We start from the raw sequence: 22,669 nt of genomic DNA, 5'->3' as shown, positions 1-22,669 counted from the left end.
GTTCATTTCAACAGCAACTCAATTTTGCTATGGCGACCTATTCAAAAAAAATGAATGCCGTGTGAGTGCGGTTGTGGCTGTGTGTGTGTGTGTATGTGTATCTTGAAGGTGTTCTGGCTGGCAAAAAGTGTCGTTCTTTTGAATTTATGATACTAAACACACAACAAGCATTGTGCCAGAGGTTGAATAGCGAGTTTATTCATATGGCTGCCCGCCATCCCAACCTACCCAAAACATGTACATTTGAATAGCCTTCTGATTGTATGTGTGTGTGCGTGCGTGTGTATATGTGCTGAGTTCTTGAGTTCACCGATGTTCCTTTGGTCTTGCGCTGCACTTTTGCTGCCTCGCTTTATGTGTAGTAAAATTAATTTCTTATTTTGAAATTTACCTTCTTGCAGATCGTACCATCAGCGAGCATGAAAACAAAAACGTGGTGCTGCCATGTCCTGTAAATGAGCAAAAATGCGGGAAACTGCATTCCCTGAACTGGTTCAAAGGCGATGATCGGATTGCTGCAATGCTGCTGGGCGATAGCAATGTCACGAGTGTGAACGATGAATTTAAAAACAGGTGAGTCTAGCCGAAAATAAATGAGCGCACGCTGAAAAGATAATTATTTGTTAAATTAAATTACAATAATTGATTATTATATATTTTGTGGCGCTTGCAGAGTAACTGTTGAGCAAAATCCATACAGATTAGTTATTAAGGATTTGAGAATATCTGATGAGGATATCTATCTATGTGATACAACATTTTTTATACCAGAAGAAACGTGTGATAACTTCAATGGCTATCGTGTCGAATTAAGAGTCTTAGGTAAGTTACCACCCGAACCTCGTGCCAGTTGCTTTTGCATGCTACCATCTTCTGCTCAGCTTAACAATTCACTTAACAAATCTTTTAATTTGCGTACACTTATGGATTCTTCTGTTGAAGTATAAATTGTAAATGCTTTTGTATTCAGTTTGCTTTAAATAACAATTAACTGCTAAACTAACCTGTAAAAACTCATATCATAAAGAACATACGTGTTTATGCATGGGATTCGTTTGAAGCTGGAATATCTGCAAGGATGTTGCATGTTTGAGGAGCGAGCGATCTGAACGCATATTATGCTTACTGTGTTTGTCCCAAAAAAGCATCGTTTTTGAAAAATCTGCTTTAAAGTCTGTACAATCAGAATGGAAATGCAATCAGTCAAATGTGTTCCTTAAACTCAAATATATAGTATTTGCCTTGTATATGCGAGCTTAAAAATAAATACCAATTCCCGTTTGGGTTGATATTTTCGAAAATATTTTTGTTAAACCTGTTTCTAATTCCACACAATATTTCGTTGAATTTATGCAAAAATTCGGAACTGCAATTCAGCAAATATATTTCGACAATTTACAATTCAAAATTCGTAACCCAAATTGCTAAATCGATTGCATTTTCACTTTGACTTTATTTCAATGCAAGTGAAAACTAAAAAAAAATAAGTTTTTTCCCTTTTTTTTTTTTTGGAATGCCTTTTGCTGCCTGCCTTTACACACCAAACATTCTGTTGTATATATGTACATGAATAAATGTAAAACTCAAATAAAAAACTTTATTTATTAGTATATATATCAAAATGTACATCCATTGCAAAGTGCAAATCGAAAACTTTACTTTTAACCGCTCTACTCTTTTACCATAACATTTGAACGTGTCAAAACTCATGCAAATATTTTCTCTTAACTGATTGTTCCACAAAAACATAAAAAAATCAAAAAAAAATATATATATATATCCAAAAAATCGCATACAAACGCTCGTCCACATCGACATGGAATTTCTATATATACATGTGACATGCACATATATATGAATATATATATGAATTGCTATAAAAACTCAAACAAATTCGCTCCACCAAAACTAAAACTACCAAAACAAAAAATACTAAAAAAAATCAATACATGACAACTACTGCAAAAACATAAAATAACCAAAAAATAAAATCGAAAAACGAATAACTAAATCAAACTCCACACCACATCTCTTCCGTTCACAATCGCCCCCCTTTTCAAACGTGTGCACTCACCAACAAAATTGTTTTTTATATACATACGTATTTCAAAACTGTATTGAACTGTGCCCCACAAAAAAAAAAAAAACATAAACTGATGTGAAACTCAACCTAAAAATAATTTTTAATTCCAAAAAAACGCTTTGAATTAAATTTGATTTCTTAAAAACGTCAAATCAAAACCAAAACCTAACGTTTTTGGCTATGCATTAAAAAAAAAAAACTACGCAAAACTAAACGTAGAAAACCTTGGTAAATTTAACTTATAATAAACATAATTTTTAGTTCAATTTTCTTATAATTTTTAATTTAGTTGACTGGCAAGAGAAAATCAATTTTTAGTTTTCCTTAGTTCTTTAATAGAACGAGAATGTCGTGCTCATTTTTTTTTTTACAATTTTTTTTTTAATTTATTTAAAGCATATTTATTATCAATTCCTTATTTAATTTAGTTGAGCATATATTAATCGGCTCCTTCAATTTTTCATCTCATTGCAAAGCTATTTCAACTCATTTCTTGAACTTTAGTATTTAACCTCATTTTCATTTCAAATTTATTGCTCTTAGCCAACTATAATTTCGATTCTAATTTATTATAATTTCTGCTAATAATATTTTATATACAATGCAAATGAAATATGATTTATTAAAAACACAAATTCAACATTTTTACCTCCCGAAAAAATGTAAAAAATGCAAAAAAAAAACCAAAAAAAAAAAAAATTATTTGAACTACGCACAAACAAACACCAACATACACACACACTTACACAACATCAATATATACACACACACGCACACACACACATACATCACACAATATGTCGTTGGATGTTGGACGCACAGTGCCACCCACAGAGGTTGTGATTTTGGATGCAAAGGGCGACCGCATCGAAAACGGCAGCATCGTTGGACCCATGCAGGAGCGACAGAGCCTCAAGGCGACCTGTACGGTGAAGAACACACGGCCCCAACCCGATGTGGGCTGGTGGCGTGGCACCAAACGCCTGGCAACATGTGAGTATTGCTCCCAGCTCTCAACTATGTTCCAAAGGTAGCAAATCACATAAAGGTTAGCTTTTCTTTTCTTTTTTTTTTTTTTGCCGGCAGTCATAAAAACTGCTGAAGCGCGTTTATTGATTCCGAAAAGCTTGAAGTCGGGGTAGTAGGTTGGGGTTGGGGGCCTAAGCAGCCAATTTGATGCATAAGCCCACGAAGTTGAAGCAGTCGAATTCAGAGTCGGGTTTACGATGCGCCACAAAGTTTATGCAGTGACTGACGACCGAGGTCATAAAGCCAAGACCTGGCCACGGAAGGATTTGGCTGCTTATCAGTGTCAGTTTTTTTGGCCCTATATAGCATAGGCAAATGCCCAGCCGCGCCCACAGCAGCCCATAAAATTCTATGCCCTTTTATTGTAAAGCATAAAAATAAACTTTCAGGCGATTTTCATTAAATTTTTAAGAGCCTTAGCTCCAGGCTCCCAACCAACAACCACCACAAGGCTAAAGCCCCGCCAGTGAAATTAATTGATTTCTATTTTAAAAGCCGAGGCATCCATTACATTAGCTAAAGCAGAATTTAAAACAAGCACCCGGAACATTTCACAAATTTTGGTTTACCATTTTCCGGCCTTGAAAAGCACTTTAAGTAATTTTTATGCCCGAAATCCCAAAAATATCCTAGCAATTTGCAACGGAAACAAACAACACCAGCTACAAGGCGGCAACATTTTCCCTTCTTTTTTTTTTGTGCTTTACCTCATTTCGTTTTTTTTTTTTTTTGTTGTGTGCGGCTTCTAATTGGCCTTCGGTCTGTGGCTTGCAACCCTTTTGTCTGAGCGGCCACAAGTCTAACCCCAATCTTTGATTCCAGGCGAAATTTTATTTATTTTTGTATTTATAAGCCCTTTGCTTATCATAATTGCTTGTAATTAGGAAAATGTTGATGAGTAGAGAACACCTGGAAAATATAAAATGTGAAATCTAGAAATTACCTTTCCTTCAATGAGAGTTTCAAATATATAATAAATGTTTGGTTTTCATTTGCACAGATTCGCCAACTCATGATCTTAACGACGGCCTCTATACATCCACACTCGAACTGGATTGGCAATTATCACGTGAGGATCTGGCAACGGATATTGAATGTCGCGTCGAATCGGCGGCTATAAAGAATGCAATTGTTACCAAATTTTCTGTCGATTTGCAAGGTGAGTCATCATTGCGACTATTCCGCTGAACCATAAACATAAGCCAAAGAACCCATTCCCGTTTGGGATGACTCAACTGCCTATCATAAAAGCCAGCCAGCAGTGAGTCAGCCATAGATGTTGGCTTAAATACGATATATTTATGTAGGTGTGCTTAGTTAAATGACCAGCATAGTAAAAAGGGTACATTTTATGACCCTGTTTTATAATGCATAAAAGTGTTTAAAGCAAAGTATTTTAAGAGCGAAAATAAACCTGGAAGTATCCAGAGAACCCAGAAAGTTTAAAAGAACAAGTAACAGATTAAAAAGCATCACCAAATCTTATTTGTTTATTTATGCACATTTTAAATTATGTATATAAAAAAAAATATTTTTAATGATTTTAATTACCTTTACCTAAGAAATTAATAAATGCTAATTTAATCATAAAGTATCCCTTACATTACTTTGCGCAAAACGATTTAACAATTTAAATCCCACTGACTAATTACAGCATAAAGCTGAAAACTTTTTCGAATTTTTAGCATTTGTTTAAGTGCATTAATTAACGTAAATTAAAAAGCGTAATAAATTTGCAAGAAAAACAACAAAAGCGACAACATTCACGCGACATTTTGACATGTTTCAGGTTCATTAAACCAAAAAGACCCCAAACGAACCCTTCTAATTACAACAAAAACAACAACAACAGAGTCCCTTAGGCGCCTGAGAGCCTTTTGAAAGTCATGCAAATAAATTTTTTCTAATTAAAAGCCGACAATATCAAGTGACATTTTTCCCAGTTTCTTGAATTTTATTTTACTTTTTCTTTTTTTTTTTTTTTGAAATTGACGAATGATTTGACATTTTTGCTGGAGCAATTAATGAATGTCATTAAATGTAACATAAAACTAAGCCAACTAAGCCAAGTTTTTCATTTACAAAGTGGGCACAGCCAATTGATTGATGGCCAACTGCCGCCCATACCATGCCCCAAGCCTTAAAACATTTACCAATCAATTGAAAATGTAGGAAATGGAAGCTCATGCATGCCGTAGGCAGAGTTCTCCAAAAGGCAACCAGCCAGTCCGCCCGCATGCAAATTGCCATTATTAATGTTTTATATTATGGATAAAAGGAGCAGTGGAAGTAGAGCTAGGCAAGCGAGCAGTAGACATACCCAGACAAAAGCCAATTACAAGTCGAGCATTTTAAGCAATTTTCTAACAGCCACCCAAACCGCTTTCTTTTCCATTTCCACAGTGCGACCCACGAGCATAGACATCAGCGGAGTGGAACATCATACGGTGCAAGGCAACAAAGTGGTGCTAACATGTCACGTAAGTATTGGATGAACTTTTGTATTAACTGAAACTCTGATTTACGGGTCGATTGGAGCAGAAGGTCGTGCGATCTGGTCAATCGACTGCCAGATAGTGCGCTGAGAATCAAAGAATCAGGAAGAAATTATATTTCTCTGAACGCAATTTAAATCTTCCCAAGGATCCGATTCACTTTAGAGAATAAATCTTCTTAGAAAACAGTTTACCTGAATACCTTTTTCAAATATATAACAAAGACTTAGACAAATAAATATCTTTAAGATATAAGATATTAATTCCACAGATTATTTGTTACCCACTTTTAAGATACATTAATTCGTCGGACATTTTATTTTTAACGTTATCTGATCGTTTAAGGTTATGCCCCAAATTCTTACTATACTTGAGACTCTTTCTTATTAATATTTTTCTTCTATAATAATCCCTTCAAGAAACTCTAATAGAATTAGAATTTTGGAGCATGATAAGCTGCACTGCATGTCAGGTTGCTTTTATGTCCATGTCCACATTCTCGGCCTCGTCCTCGTTCTCGTACTTGTCCTTTATCATGGCAGTCCGAGTAATTGACAATAATTAACTGTCAATTATTTTGCGATTTTTCGTCGACGTTGAGGTTGTACATGTGTAGGTGTGGGCCAGTGGCCATTAAACGGGCCGAGTCCTTGCACATCCTGATCATTCTACATAGTCAACGACAATGCCTTGTCATTTGCTTGGGCCTTTGTCTGTCTTGTGCCAGTTGCCAGTTGCGATTGCATTTTAATGGAAAAGCGCTCAATTGGCTGCAGTTTAGCAGCACTTTCAGCGCAAGGACCTGCCTCGTGTGCACTGTAAAATTATGCAAAATTGTCTATTGATTGCGTATTATGTTTAATGGAATTTTATGCAATTGTTTTACTGCCTTGCCGCCTTGTCAGGTATGTTGCCTGAAACTGTTGGCTAATGGATATATGTATATGAATATCTGCACTTGCTAATGGAAATTTAATGGCAATTGCTTAGAGTTTCCTCTATCTGCTCCGTACAAGCAATAATATAGCTCATACGACCCACTGGATGTATATTGGATATCTGATTGTGTTCCCTCTATTTTTGACAGATACACGGCGCTAGGCCCGCAGTCAACCTGACCTGGTATAACACCACTTCTGTTATTAGTGGCGAGGAGAACGATTTAACTGAGATACGCACCAAGGCTGTAAGTTTCGTATTTATTCAGAAAATATACCCTAATTCATTTGATTCGCTTTGACAGTTTGAAAAGGAGGATGGCACTTATCACACCCAGTCTGAATTGATGTTCAATGCGACACGGTTTGAAAATGATCGCGTTTTTCGCTGTGAGGCCGAAAATATTGTTCTGCAAATCAATCGCGAGAAGCCAATGGCCTCAGCCCTCACATTGGAAATAATGTGTAAGTAAAAGGATCTTTAAATATAAGGTTTGCTGCTTAATAGTTAAATAATGGTTTACAAATCATTTGACGTAAGCACAGCTTAAATAGATGAGAGAATTTCTGTTCCCAGTCAAAAAAGAAGTTAGTTTCTGTTACTACTTCTGCCAGTCTGATATTTAAAAGCTGAAGCCAGGCCTTAAAAAACTCGAAATTATTTTCAAAAAAATTATTATTTATTCTTCAATTTTTATACTCTGCTACTTCAAACGAAATTTTTTATTTGACTTTCTTTTAGCCAACTTTTATGCACATCTATCTATATTTTTTTGTTGCCAATTTATAACTCTCCTTTTTCTATCTTCCCTTTACACACAGATCCGCCTGTCGTCAAGGTCAGTCCACCGGAAATGGTCACAAATACCAGCGAAATCGTGCTACTCAATTGTGAATACGTGGCAAATCCGGCCTCGCTCACGCAGGTCGTTTGGTAAGTGCTTAATCCAAAACAAAATAAAAATAAAAGACAGAAAAATGACAGCAAAATTAAACTGAAAATTGGAAGAAAAAAAAAAAGAAACACAAACAAGCCAAAGTCAAAAGCGAAAAGCAAACGAATTTAAATTGTTTTTAAATTCACCACACAAAATACGCGCACACGTGAAAGAGATGGCAACTGGGCGGGCGGGAGTGTTACCAAAAAGAGATAGCAATTGACCACAGGCAAAACTGACGCGCTCTTTGTTGTGCTGCATTGGCGCCTGGCAAAAGGTGTGTGGCAAAGCGGAGGGCACCGGAGCGGACTGGGTTGAGCCCCCAGGCCCCACAGCACTTTGGGTGACTTTGAAACCAGGCAACAGTCACACTCACAGGTAACACGGCAGTCAGGCAGCTGCAACTACAACGACGCAGAACTCAATTAAACTAAAATTTCTACTGTAAACAAAAATCTAATTAAAAACAAATACAAAAGTAAATAGGCAACAGGAGTTGAAATCTACGCAGCAACAACAACAAGACGAGCAGAAAGTGCGTAAATTGGGTGCGCATGCTATTAAAGCAACAGAACACACTGACGCACTAAAAGACAGATACACACACACACACACACACACACATACATACAAGCACAAACATGAGCGTGCATTGCATTGCGAGGTCTCCAATGCAGCGAGCATGCATTTATCTGCTGAAAATCAAAACAAACTCGCAGTTGCGTAATTCGCATGCGAATGCAAGCTAGTTGGGAGAATGTTACCAGAATTTGTTGTTGCTGCGGCTGTGTACAATTAATAGGCTGCTGTATGCTGCTGCCCTGCTAAACATAGAGAAATTGTTGGGCGCAAACAATTTCACTTTAGCATTGTTTTAGTCCAGTTGAAAAACGTCAGCTACAAAAGCTAAAAGTAAGCGCGAAGAGACAAAAATATAAAATATCTGATTGCAGCCTGATGGACAAACTTTTATTTGTATTTTGAACATGCGTTGGAATATGTGAGGTAATATATTGTCTTAGTCCGATGTCCACAGTAGTCAGAGATATTTGTCAATTAATAAAAATTATATTCATTTAAATAATAACAATAATATGCATATAACATAATAACAATAACAACAACAAAAAAACTAATAATAGATTATATCCAAAACTCCAAATAGCTTTCTACCTTACAACGGGCTGTGCACAACAATCTTTTCAGGTGTTTGCCATGCTGCTTTTATGGCAGAACTTTCCTTGCTTATTTGCTCTGTTAGTTCCCACTATAATGTTTTCGGGCAGTGTAGCAGGCACTCTGCCAAAGACAAACAACAGGCATGCAAATCCGTCAGCAGCTGCACCACGAATGCCCAAACATAAAATTGCACAATGAGTATAATGCACAATCTTTAGCTGGCATGGCAACCGACTCGCCAACGGGCAAATTAGATAGCGAGCAATGGAAATGTGGATGTGGTCCTTGACGTGGACGAGCCAACGATGAGCTTGTGAATGGTTGTGTCTAACAAACTTGGCCAAAATACTGCGGCCGTTTGATGTGCATGCAATGCGTATGCGCCATACGGATGCCGAAAATGCAAATTGCAGTTGCAATTCCATTCATTCACAGATTTCTCCCTCTTCGACTTTAATGCTGAGAACGTATTAATTTGCCTGATGGTGGCGCGACCACGTGGCGTATGCGCGATATTCACAGGGTGGTCGGCTGCAAAATCTCTGCGTGATAATGTGTGTGTGTGTGCGTGTGTTTTGTTTGGGAATACGAGTTCAAGTTGCATAGCGTATTGATAGAACAATGGCGCATGGCTAAAATCCAACTTAACTCAGGGCAGCCCAATTTCGAATCCGAGTAGTTTTCCCAGTTTCTAGCCAACTTAATGAAGGAAGGAAAACAGAGCGGTTGCTTAAAACTTTAGCATAGGGCTAATTTAATTATTTGAAAATAAAAGCTAATATATTCTTAAAGTGAACTTAGCTTAGACAGAGATATCAGCTGGGAACTTTATTATTCTAATCAAAATTGCGAAATATTTATATTTACCGCATATATTTAAGCATTCTGCTAAGCACTCTGTAAAAAAAACCTCCACTACAACGAGGCAATGCTTTTGTTTAATAGTGCAGAAAACTGCATTGCGTAGAGCCTGACGCTGCCTGGGGCATTAAATGTCAACGCCACACGATTTCCTAATTACACAACAACAACAGCAGCTGCAGCTGCCGCAGAACGCGCACATGAGGAATGAAGATGCAGCAAACATTGCACAGACAACACAGACAACCACATATATGCACACGCTAGTGTGTGTGTGTGTGTGTCAAGTGGCTGCATTTTACAAGCCTATTCCATGCTTGAAGTTTTCGCATTTCTCTTCTCACGCTCGCTTTTCACTTGGCTTCGTTTTTTTTTGCGCTTTTTTGCTAATGCCAGCTGAGAAATTAAATGCACACACAAAAGTGACACAGAAAATTTATTTAGCAGGCATTTCATTTGAGTCTGTCGCGTCGTCTGTCTCTCTTTTGCTCTCACAAATTATCTTCCTCTCTCTGTCTATATATAAATGTGTGGGCTCGTAGTAAATCGTGTACACTGTGTGTATGTGTGTGTGTGTGTACATGTATGTGTAAGCGCAGCCTTTGCTCTGAGGCTAAAAAATGAAAAGCTCTGCATGAAATTTAGACAGCGCAAAATTTTCGTAGCATACCTTTCAGGGCCAACATTTTTAGCTACAATTGTTGGGGCCAGGTTGCATAACAGCTGCAAATTATATATTAATTGGATTTTAAAGGACCTTAAAGAAGTAGTTTCTAATAAAGTTAAGTAAACTTAGAAAGAAAAAAAGAATCTTAAAGAATTTCTTCGCTTGACTTTTCTCATACATTCTTGTTTAGTTTAAAGATTGTGTTTAGATATTTTGCGATTATTCATTTGCATACAACAAGCAATTAAAATCAAACATATTTCCTTTATTTATGAGTTGTAATTCAGTTCAACTTTTACAACAAATTACTTGAATTTATTTTCTTGGTTTGATTCATTAAAATACTTTCTCACGTAATATAATTCAATTGATATCTACAATAATGATCTACAGGAGATCAAATCGACTTTGTTTTATGCACGCTGTGATTGTTTCTATGTTGTTACCTTCCATCCACTCAGCATGAAATATTTACATAAAATTAATCTTAATTTGTTGCGCCCGCCAACAATAGGCCAAGGTTGGGGCTCTGGGACTGTTTACGAGCATTTGTCTGTTTCCCCCAAAGTCAACTCGTAGACTAACAATAGGAAAGCAACCCTTAAAAGCAGCCATAGAACGTTAGAACAAACAAGCCCCAAAGACAGCATGCACACACACACACGCGTACCCCTCTCACAGTTTCCCAGTCTTTCACATAATTTATAAATCACCACAAAAGTAATTGTAATTGTTGAATTATTTAAGCGACTGGCAATAAACCACAAAATTTGCCTCAGGCCAAGAAAATGCCAAAAAAAAGTTGACTTTACGGCTTGTTGACGACAAAGGCGAAGTTGCATGAGTGCCTGGAGCTGCTACGAACCAATTAAAAATGTCTGCCTCATGTTGCTAGGCACACACACAAATACACACAAACATACACACACTCACACCTCAGTATATTAATGAGTAGCAAGGGCCGTTGGCCGTATGTAAGTGAGGAGCACTCTGCCAGCTGCTTTCAAGACATACAAATAATTTCAATACCTTTTTCATTTCACATTAAATAAATATTTTCGGCTGTCTCTCACTGGACGCACATTTCCACGCAAGACACGAGATTTGACAAATGGGTTTGAGACACAAGAGGAGACAAATAAATGCTTTGCCTAGCATACGTGAATTTCTTTTACATTTTTTTGTGGACCCAAAACAGGTCCTTCCTTTTTTGGGGCTGATAATTAAAATTAATTACGCTTGTCCGGTGCTGGTGATATGCGGGATTTATGCAACAAAAGTTGTGCAACGTTAACTCATTAAATCGACGTGGCCGCAACACTGAAAATTACTTCGCACCAAAAGCGCAATGTGAGGAAAAGCTGGAAAATGTGTAGTCCAAACGATCAAAATTGCTTTTGTACGCATGAAGGCAGCGGCTGTTGCTGTCGTTTCTCTGTTATTGTAAATCAATTAAAATTTATATTGAGCCGTGCCAGCAACATGCCTCGAGTCCGGAGCCAGCCTCTGGTATGCCAACCGGGCTGGATGTTGCAGTTGCATTTCGACCTGTAGCCAATATTATTTCCATTTATGCTGCCCACCGCTGGAGCGTATGCATTGTATTTTTTAATTTCGCCCAAACACGTGGATGCAACCATTTTTGTTATTTACTGCCAACCTTTTATCGCCAGACAGAAGTGTGCGTAAAATTATTTTAATGCCACTGGGAAATGCACCAAAAAAACAGGAAATAAAATAAAATAAAATAATAAATTGAGGCTGTCCGTAAATGAAGAATCTCGCTTGTGGCTAGCCTCTGCGACTGGTTGTGTTTGTGTGTGTGTGTTTGTGTGTGTGTGTGTGTGTGTGTGTTTACTGTCTGGCAGTAAAGGCAGTATTTGAATTGCTGACTTTTTCTTAAGTTATTGACAATTAACTTGAGAATGGAAAAGTAAACAGTTTATTAGAACTTTCAATAATCAAACATAACATAGAAAGCAAATAATATGCTTTTATAAAGCAATAAACGATATTAAAACTTATTTCAAATGTTAGTTCTAACTTTTGAGCCTTAAGTATTCGATGCAATCTTTAATTTGCAATTTCTTTTTTTTTTTTGCCAATTGTGCATCTCTTGTAAATCTTTCCCTTACCAATCGGTTCAAGATTTGTAAGTGGATTTTAGAACAAGTTTCAATCATGCTTCAGACAAGAGTAAGAGCGAGGCAGAGACCAACTCTCAGGGCAAAGGCAGAGAAAATGCCAAAGAGTTGAACAAAAAATTTGTCAAACAAGCAACTGCAAAATGAACGACATTTGAGTACAGTTTGCATTAAAAGCTTATACAAGAGCTGTAAATCGTGCCAGCAGAGAGGAAATAGAAACAACGACAGTAAATAAGTAAACCAAGGCACAAAGGACATTTGACTTAATTTTCTAGTACTTTGTTCTTGTTGTTTTTGTCTGTGGCTGAGCCTAAAAAGTAGTTGAGATTCATTGACAAAACTCCGTACCAGTATCTCTCACTCTCTCTCTCTCTCTTTCTTGTTTTATCTTTTTCTCTCTCTCAGTGTGATTTCTGTTCAAGTGGTTATGAAAACAAAAACACAATGAGACGTGCCTATAAATTTTAAATAGCCAACAAAAGAAAAGTCGCCTTTGGCTGCCCGTCTCTATCTCTTTCTCTGGCTCTGTGTTTTTCTCTCTCTCTCACACACACCTTCCGCATATGATTGTGCGTGAGCGTGATGCATCATAAATAGATCCATGCGTGTGCGTGTATGTGTGCTAACTTAGGCAGACTCTGACCCAACTAGCTAGTCAAACGCCCTTAAATTATGCCATGCAACGTTTGTCTGGCAAATATCCCAACTAATTTCTCGTCTCCTGTTTGCTTTTTGCAGGTATCGCAACGGCGACATTGTTAATGTCAACGATACGGTTCGCTACCAGGGCGGCAACTCGGAGAACGTGGCGTTGGTGATAAAGTCCACGGATAAAGAAGATATTGGCAACTACACCTGCGAGCTATCCAATTCCGTTGGCAAGGGCATCTCCGAGCAGCAAATCGATCTCGATGTGCAGTGTAAGTTGAAATAATCGAATATTATTATAACTGACTCTAAGTTATCCATTAGAGGTCCATTATATTCCTAAATATAATTCCAAGCCGCTTTTTAATCGTATTATTATTCTGTCAACTGCAGACGTGCCCCTGGTCGAGGTGCAAATGATACCCGAGGGACCCGTCAAGGAGAGCGATGAGTCAAATGTAACCCTGTTCTGCAATATTTTGGACGCCAATCCATCGGTGCTAACCAAAGTGCGTTGGTATGCCAATTCCACATTGCTGAAGGAGCTGCCCGATTGCGAGGAAACAAGAGTAAGTTGTCTTTTTTTCTCTCTCTCTCTCTTTGTTTCAAACTGACCAACTTGTGTTTCGCGCAGGAGGATTTATGTCACATTGATCCCAGCAAGCTGCTGCTCGAGAGCATTGGTCGCGGCTTCTTCTATAATTATTCCTGTGAGGGCTACAATGTTGCTGGCTGGGGACCACGCAGCGAGGATAAGGAACTAATGGTATGCATAACAACAAACACAGTCACGACTAGCCACATTCATTCTTAGCTAAAATTAATGCTGTGTTTTCTCTATTTCTCTCCGCCTGACAGGTGCACTACGAGCCTGGACCAGCCACGCTGACGCACTTTCCACCGACTGCTATTAAGAAGAAGAGCGTCATCTTTTATTGCTCTGTGGATGATCCGGGCTACCCCGAATCGAATAGGTTTGTAGCATTACAAGCCAACAAGAACAACATTCACAACACATCCACACCACAAATTGCATATCATACCGTGCAAGCCCTGCTGCCGCATGAGGCAGATTCAGCTTTCGAGGCGCTGCTGTTGCAAAGCCAACAGGAACAAAGGCAACAACTAGAGCGGCAGCGGCATCAGCAGCAGCTGCCACAGCAACAGCAAATGCGACCACAACATAATTTGATTAATCCCACACACATATCATCAACATTATCAACATTGTCCAGCATGAGTGCAACGCATTCAGCAGCTCATGAAATTAAAGAAACGCATGCTCTAATCGATTTACATTTGAATCATTCCCTTTGTACATTGCTCACGCTCACCACCTACATGCCACAATCACAAATCTTAACCCTGTACAATGGGGGCCATCCATTCGACTATTCATCCGAATCCACCACCGCATCCTATGCACTCTACCGCAAAATGGGCAAATTCATGTATGTGGCTCAAACGCTCTCGCAACCCAACAGATACCGTTGGCTGCGTGGCGGCCGCGGCCCGCTGCAGGACATTGTCACCAAGGAATGGACCGTGGAGCCCGTCGGCCTCGATAGCCGCACCAACTACTCCTGCTATGCGTACAATGAGGGCGGCAAGGGCGTAATGGCCACAGTCAATTTGGAAGTACATGCTCCGCCATTTTTCATCAAGAATATGCAACCCTACACGGGCGTCCTTCACTCCGTCTCCAACTTTAATCTGACCTGCCGCATCGAGTGTGTGCCCCGCTGTGAGATCGCCTGGCTGAAGGATGGTACGCCAATTGACAAGAATGATACCCGTTACTTTGTCAAAGAGAAGTATATGGACGCATCCCCGGCCACTGGCGATTTCGAGAGCATGCTCTCAGTTCTGGTAAGTACATTCGTTGCACTGTAATCGAGCTAACGGGAAGGAAACTTAAACCAACAAAAACAATAAGAATATATTTTTGAATGGGAAAGAAACTCCTGGTATATAAAGTCTTTAAAGATTATAACTTAAATATTCTGCCTTCTACATTCAATCTCACAGAGTCAATATACCTCACTTTACCAAAGGGTATAGGGTATGGCATTCCTTTCAATAAGGTAAAGAGTCGCAAATTGGGGCACCTTAATAGAAATATATAAATAAACTTATTTCTAGACAAGTACTAAGCACACAATAAAAATGCCAACACGTCAGAGAGTCAGAGAATTCATAATAAACCTGAGACAAAGAAAAGCTTAAACATATTAAGTACTCTTTAGCCGGTCCTTACCCGAGAAGTAAATAAAGCACATCCCTTTCCAATTCAGGTTGCAGCGCATTTAACAAATCGTTCCAATTATAATATGACAGAAATTCAACGAAATTCTCAATTCAATATTTTTATCCCATATCAATTACGCGTAAAATCCACTCGTGTCATATGAACAACTCAATACATAAATAGCTGTCTATTCAATGCTCAATAATTTGGACTGCCATGGCAAACAAAATGCCAATTAATTTGAATTGTTTATCTGTTTGTAAAAAAAAAAAACAGAAGATAAAAACATGAAAAAAAAGGCCGAATGGCAGCTGCGACTCGCGCAGCTATATCCGCAGACTCAGACTCGGTATCAAAATTCATCCCCAATTCACGTAAATGACATATTTTCATGTTGTATTTTTCTTTTATTTTCTGCAAACCGATTACCAGCACTTCAACATGTCAAATTTTCCGAATAAAAAGTTCGACATCGAATCGGATAACGCCAAATACATGTGCATCTCGACGGCAAACGCGGTAGGACCGACAGTAAACAGCACCACCTACTTGAGCATTGAATGTGAGTATTGCCCACCAGCTCATGATAGTCACATAAAACTGACTGTGACATCTCCTCTGCCTCTCCTCTTTGTAGACGCACCGAATAACATCAGCGTCTCGGAGAATATTGTCTATGTGCAGGAACATCATATACCAGGACGCGTCATATGCAAATCGCAAGCTAATCCAGGTAAATGAATTGCCATTTGTGCGTTAGGATAGGCGGATGCAAAATGCAACTATTTTCTCATTTTATAGAACCTTCATATGAGTGGCTATATCCCAACCAGACGGTTACTATGGGCAATACGCTGATTATCAACGATCCCATTAAGCGCAATGATACGGGCATCTATAGATGCAGAGCCCGCAATAAGCATGGAGATCGTATTGCCGAAACTCTCATCGATGTTCAGTGTAAGTTCTTGTTTTGGCCAGGGGGATGGGTTACGATTGTGTTTCCATTTGTTATAACTAATTCCTCACTTCTACTACGTATTTTTTTCATTTCGGATATAGTTACGCCGCGCTGTGAAATCGAAAGGCGAGAAATCGATGATCAGGATACACTTATTTGCACAGCATACGGAAATCCTCAAGAGGTGAGTGTCAATGATGAATAAAGGCAAACGCAACTGTAAACAAGTGTGTAAAATGTACAAATGTAAAAGACGTAGTTTAGATACTCTATATGTCGAATGATTTGCTTAGATATTTGATCAAAAATATCCTATACTTCAAAGTCCGTCTGCCTTTTTAAAAAGAATCTGCTTAAGCACTCCTAAAAATATATTTTGGAAAGTGGGTCAAAGATGAATCATGATCAGGTTGAAAGCGCTCTGCAAAAAGTAAACAACAATCAAACGCTTGAAAAATTCAACTATGAATATATATAAAATACGAGCCCAGTATTTCGAAACTAGTGTGATGGAGATATATGAACATTAATTTGAATCGAAGGAAGCCCTTCTTAAAGCCTGTCTCTTGACCATGATTGTACTTTAAATACTGCGAATTAAATGTGTGTATGTGGCATAATAAAATATGATTGTGTTAAAATGGCATTGCAAGCGTAAACAACAAATAAATGCCTAAAACGAATAGTTATTGTTGCATCTATACCTTATAGCACACGTAAAACATGATAAACTTATTGTGATGGATATTTTCATATATGAATGTCAAACATTCTAATACTTCGTAATACCCTCGCCTAGAGCACACTCAAAACAAAGGCAAGCTTCTGCGCGACGCTCAACCCAAACTACCACAAAAAAAGAAAAAGAAAAAGAAAAAGAAAAAAGAATTCCGATTCCCATCGCAGGCCAACGAAATGGTAATAACGATAGCATTTCAATTGTGGTGCATGCTGATGGGTGGTTACAGCAACGGATAGAGCTTTGGCTGTTTTTTTTTTTTTTTCGTTCAGTTCAGTTCTCTTTCCATACAGGTAGCTGCAAGTATTTTCAATTTTATGAGTTTACCTTTTGGACGGAACCCGGATCTCCTGCTGGCAACAACGGTTGCAGCACCAACTGCCAACTCGACTTCCAACTTCAGTTTGGAGTTCGCACTTTTTGCCATGCCGCATAAATCAGTGCAACATTTTTTTTTTTGCATTTTTTCTTCCTTTTTTTTACAATTGCATTTGCTTTGCCGTTACTTGAGTTAAAGCGTGCTGGCGATTAAGGCGGGAGGGAGGGCAAGAGTAACCTGCAGGTTGGCCCAAAGATTTATTGCCACGCACACAGGCAGCAACCGCAGCGAAACGAGTCTTGCCTCTGTGCATGTGTGTGTGCGTGTGTGTATGTGTTTGCGGAGCAAAGTCGGTGGCTCGTAATTATTTGATTGGAAATTATTCAACGGGCGTAAAGTTAAAATTTAATAACGCTGCATGCAATCAGATGAGAAATTGATGCGAATCGATGTTGGGTGTGCCAGAACTAAGGTAATAAGAGCAATGAGATACATAAGCTTAAAGTTATTCAACTGGCCAAAGAAAACTGCCAGTTTTCGATGTAGAATATAAATTTCGTTCAAAATGTGCATTCGAGAAATATCCAGTAGCCTTTTTATGGTTGAGGTAATCATTGAAGAGTACTTGTTTTATATTTAATGGCATAAAGGCAAAATTTTCTATCTCTGCCTGGTTTTCGAATAGCAAACAAATCACATTCGTGTAAGCCAAGTGACAGGTTTCAAATGCAGTTAAGCCAGATCGGCCATGTCGTTCAGCTCTATGCCCATTAACCAAGACTGGAAATCTGCCTCAACAACGCTGGCCCGCAAAAATGCCAAAACCAAATACAGAACACAGCCTCGGAATGCAAAGAAATATTGCAATGCAAGAGAAAATTGTTAAGACAAACAAAAAAGAAAATCTGAATTACCAAAGTGCAAAGTGAAATTCCGCAAAACAGCCGAAAAGGTGCAGACATCAACAGACATGGACCTGCATAGGTCTATTTGTACTCGATTCTTGTGTGCTCAACTCTTTCTAACTCTCAATTATGCTTTCCGGTTATCTCTTTTCCTCTTGTTATCTCTGTATATTGCAGGCCGATTTTTCATGGTCAATTAAAGCTGAAAATGAAACAGTCGAAACGCTGGGCGCTGGCGACAAGAAGACCTTTGCGGACAAAAGCTTTTACATACTGCAAGAGGATTACGCCATTGCCAGGACCTATCGATGTGTGGCTAACAATTCCGTTGGACCCGGCGCATTCTGTGAGATTGAAGTTGCTGGTGAGTAATATTCCAAAAAAAACACGAAAAAAAATTAAAAAAAAAAAAAATAAAAACAAGTAAAGAGCAGAACATTACGGAATGAGACGAAGCATCGGAAGCTGATTACTGTCAATATTTGCTTCATCTGTTTCCGTTTTCCGGTGCTTTCTTTTTTTATGCTCTGCATAAAATGTTGGCTAGCTGCTTCCGCTTTAAACTAAAATGGCGGCCACGTCTCCGCTGGCTGCGGCAATTAGGGCATTGTTTGGCGCCCAGCAATTCGCATTTCCCCCATCATCCCCACCCGTTTCCCTTTGCTTACCTGTTATTCTAACATGCTCCACGTTTTATTACAACCCAACGGAAATTGATTTCTGCGCTTTTTCCTTGCGTCCTTTACGAAGAAATCAGTCGAATTTTCTTTTATATTTATTTTATTTTTTATGCGCTCTGATTTTCTTCAGCTGCTTAAGTCGTGAATTTCACTTGGGTTTTCCGCGATTTTAATGTCTGTCAAATACACACAACGCCCCACGCCCCACGCCCGTTGCCCAGCCTCCAGCTAATCTGCCAGCTTCACTGTGTCCACTTGCTATGCCACTTTTTGTACCATTTCATTGATTGAATTGAAATTGAAATTGAAATTTGACAGCTGATGACGTCAACACATTTTTTTTGTGGTCCACTTTATATTTTAGAGCTGATCGACGTTTTCTAAAATTGACAATGGCTTTGATTTATATACTCTTTTGTAATTTGCAGCCCACAAGCTATTATCGAAACCCTTCCAGCTATTATCCCAAACTCTCTCTTTGGTCATACATATTATTTATTATTTATACAAAAAAAAATAGTGTAAAGTTTTTGGTTTTCTATTTTATATTAACAGCTGGTTCAGCACTTTATATTTGGTGGCAAGGTAAATGCCGTAAAACGTTCTCACTTCTTATGAGTTTACATCCCCCTTTCTTTTTATTTACCCCATTTGTTGAGTTCTATAAATTATTCCAATTAATGTAAGCTGATGTGAAAAGAATTGAAAACATTTGCTTAATTCCAATTTAGTATTGAGCAGCAGCAAATTGATTTGGTCAATCCTGTGAATTAACATACATATATGCTATTCTCTGTCTTTTCCATTTGCTTTTTAATATAATGCTAATCCCATTTTATGCCTCACTAACGAATTTGAAACGCTTCTAATTAATTAGTGCGACCAAAAAGTAAGTAACTGCATGTCTAAATACTAAAAACATTTATGTAAATGCAATCAAGTTATTATATTATTTAGGAACAAGAACTATTCTGAATTTGTAAAAGCTTGTATTCTTTAGAAATTTGTAGAAAAGTAGTTAAGAAGAGTTTCTCAAGAATTCATGATGTATTTATATATTAGAGCTGATTTAAATTAATAAGTATACAGTAATTTTTAGGTGAAGTAAGTCAAGATTCTTGAATATTTAATTGCTATTTATTAAAAATATCAAACAGTAGAATTTCTTATTGTTAATTATGCAATGACCGGCTACAACAATCTTAAAGCTATAAACAATGCTGCTGTTGGCATACATATACACAAAAGCCGCCGCTGTGCCACATTCCAACGCTAATCCACATAACCAAATATATAAACACACACACGCACACACACACACGCGCGCACACGCAGCGAACTAAAACTAAAAGCCGCCATTTTTCATTTGTCGCTCTCTCGCTTGTTTAATTGCATAAGATAGGAAACGGATAGAAGGAGCGTTGTTGGGGCAGGAGAGGCTTAGGGCCTGGCTGCTGACTGCTAAATGTTGTTGACACGCGAATCCGCACACGATGCCAAAATGAATAGCTCATAACATATGTGAATACACTCAGAAAACAAATACACACGCCAACAGAGATAAACGTTGCCACGAAACAAAGGCGTCTGCCACACACTATACACACACTTACACACGCACGCACACACACACATTGAGTGCGCACTGCTGGCAAAGACAATTCATTTGTTTGGATGATAAACAGCTGAATTATAGCAAATATGGAAAACAATGAGAGACGAGCCGGCTGAAGGATGCCGCTCCAGCTGCCTAGCACAATTTCATAAGACAATGCCACATTGCTTGGGCATGACGGGGACATTGGCCGGGTGCGGGTGGTACGGGTGCGGGGTGCATTTTAAGTAAAACATGAAATGCATTTGTATGTGCGGAACTGTTGCCGCTGCCGTTGCCGCTTCCCGCTGCTGCATGGTTAATGCCGTCGTTCCCTGGCATGGCAAAACCATGTGACAAGTTGATAAATTAAAGTTAGCTGACAAGCAACTGCAGCAGCAGCAACAGCAGCAGCAGCTAAGTCTGTTGGCAGTCAGTCAGTCAGTCAGTCAGCCAGTCAGTCAGTCAGTCAGTCAAGTGGCTAAGTAGGCAGACATCGGGCTTAGCTCGGCTGTCAGTTGTAAAGAATTGCATGTATTGTTAAGTTTTGCCTATGCTTTAAGTTTTGCTCAAAAGTATGCTATATTTTAATGCTCATCTCTGTCGCTCTCTGTTTCTCTACCACGCCCACTCCCGTTTTTCTTTCTGCAGAACAACTGGCCTGGTGGCAGCGCTGGGACAAAACGACGCTCATTATACTGGTTGCCGCCATATTGGCCTTATTGCTGGCCGTCATTATTATTTGCTGCATAATTATATGCATATGCCGTCGCCGTCGGCGTCAGGATAAATGTGAGTACAATAATAACAAGAATTAACTCAAAATGACTGCGAACAGTCTGTTTTGTCATGTTATGGAAATTTTCCCCAAGCATAGTGTTAGGCCCTTTGAACAAACCGAATATAAACAACCATAGCCTACAATATGAGTTGAAATTATATTTGAACTATTTGTGCCACAAACTTGAATTGAACATTTTTCTGGCATCTTTTAAGAAGTTATTTTTAAGGATTATTTCATTTGAATTTTGCCTGTAAAGCAGCATGTCCAGACCTTTGCATGGTTATGATTATTTAAGAATATAAGAGTATTCACAAGAAAACATCTGCTTAAGTGCATGAAAAATCCAATTATTCAACAGAATAGGTTACAGGACACTTCCCATAGCTTTATGCCAATTTCACAGAAATATATAACCTGTTCACTTTATAAGTATGCCATTTAAATAACATAGCTTTTCTCTGTTGAATGCATATCAAATCCGATTTGCCCTGCTGCCTCATTGCATGGGCTAAGAACTTTATTTATTTAATTTGTTTTTTGGTTTGTTGTTTTGCCTTGATTTTAATTACTGGCTTAAAGCTTTCGTGCTGCGCTTTGCTGTGAAAATTTTGCATATTTGCATTTAATGCAAGAAGCTGAAGTGATAAGTCCATACAGGGTGATGCAATTGTTGCTTAAACAACCAGATTTATGCTCTAGAACCGTTTCATAATATATTTCACAAGAAACAAAACAATATTTTATGGATTAACAATTTTTAATAGACTATCAAAAACACCCTGTATGGAATATACATCATTATACATTTAATTTGATAGATTTTTATTTATATTTATACCAAATTATAATTATGTATTTTTTTTCATGTTTTCGTTTTTCAATTATAAACGCTTTATATACCCATGTATATATTATTGAATTGTGTGAATGGTAATTTTGTTCAATTCAATGTTTAATACTTAAACAACAACAAAAACAAACTCCACATCCACAACAACAACCACATCAATGGCATAAAAAAATACATTAATTACAAACCCACAACAATAACAAAAAATATCTACAACTAATTAACAACCACAACGAACCCAACAAACTACAACAAAAATAAATGGCTGTTATTTGTTTTATTCATTTCTATTTTTTTTTTTTGCTGTTTTCGTATTATCTGCAACAATTTTAATTAATTTTGCTTGGCATCTCGCTTTTACAAACTATCGCTTACAATCTATCTATCTGACTCATACACTTGTGTATATTACATATTGTTGTCTCAATGCTGCTTCACTTAATAATTGCTCGCTGTAACAACCACAACAACAACAACAACAAACAACAACAACAAACAACAACAACAAACAACAACAATAACAACCACAATACATTTAACGATGCTTTCAATGCTTTGCCAAACAAAACGCGCCAAACTCTTCATATTGTGCTACAATATCAAC

The 22,669-nt window shown here is 38.1% G+C and overlaps 1 protein-coding gene across 15 annotated transcripts in view; it reads left to right on the top strand.

The window, feature by feature from the left end:
• Positions 1-22,669, top strand: part of nrm (neuromusculin) — a 220,550-nt gene that overhangs the window by 185,193 nt on the left and 12,688 nt on the right. For 11 of the 15 annotated variants that reach the window (XR_011416361.1, XR_011416360.1, XM_070208073.1 and 8 more), the window contains 20 exons: positions 402-573; positions 674-822; positions 2,906-3,076; positions 4,113-4,271; positions 5,516-5,592; positions 6,695-6,793; positions 6,851-7,010; positions 7,368-7,479; positions 13,076-13,257; positions 13,379-13,554; positions 13,620-13,751; positions 13,844-13,959; positions 14,470-14,854; positions 15,666-15,795; positions 15,871-15,966; positions 16,035-16,193; positions 16,296-16,378; positions 18,335-18,521; positions 19,393-19,422; positions 21,083-21,223. Coding sequence is in view for 13 of the 15 variants with exons in the window: in XM_070208073.1 (XP_070064174.1) it covers positions 402-573; positions 674-822; positions 2,906-3,076; positions 4,113-4,271; positions 5,516-5,592; positions 6,695-6,793; positions 6,851-7,010; positions 7,368-7,479; positions 13,076-13,257; positions 13,379-13,554; positions 13,620-13,751; positions 13,844-13,959; positions 14,470-14,854; positions 15,666-15,795; positions 15,871-15,966; positions 16,035-16,193; positions 16,296-16,378; positions 18,335-18,521; positions 19,393-19,422; positions 21,083-21,223 (2,916 nt within the window). In the remaining 2 variants the exon portion in view is untranslated. The remainder of the gene's footprint in view (positions 1-401; positions 574-673; positions 823-2,905; positions 3,077-4,112; positions 4,272-5,515; positions 5,593-6,694; positions 6,794-6,850; positions 7,011-7,367; positions 7,480-13,075; positions 13,258-13,378; positions 13,555-13,619; positions 13,752-13,843; positions 13,960-14,469; positions 14,855-15,665; positions 15,796-15,870; positions 15,967-16,034; positions 16,194-16,295; positions 16,379-18,334; positions 18,522-19,392; positions 19,423-21,082; positions 21,224-22,669) is intronic. The other 4 variants (XM_070208074.1, XM_032435120.2, XM_070208071.1 and 1 more) reach the window with 1 other exon arrangement.

The sequence above is a fragment of the Drosophila virilis genome, chromosome 3 (genome assembly GCF_030788295.1).
Source record: "Drosophila virilis strain 15010-1051.87 chromosome 3, Dvir_AGI_RSII-ME, whole genome shotgun sequence".
NCBI lineage: Eukaryota > Metazoa > Arthropoda > Insecta > Diptera > Drosophilidae > Drosophila > Drosophila virilis.
This window is presented reverse-complemented; position numbering and strand designations above follow the sequence as displayed.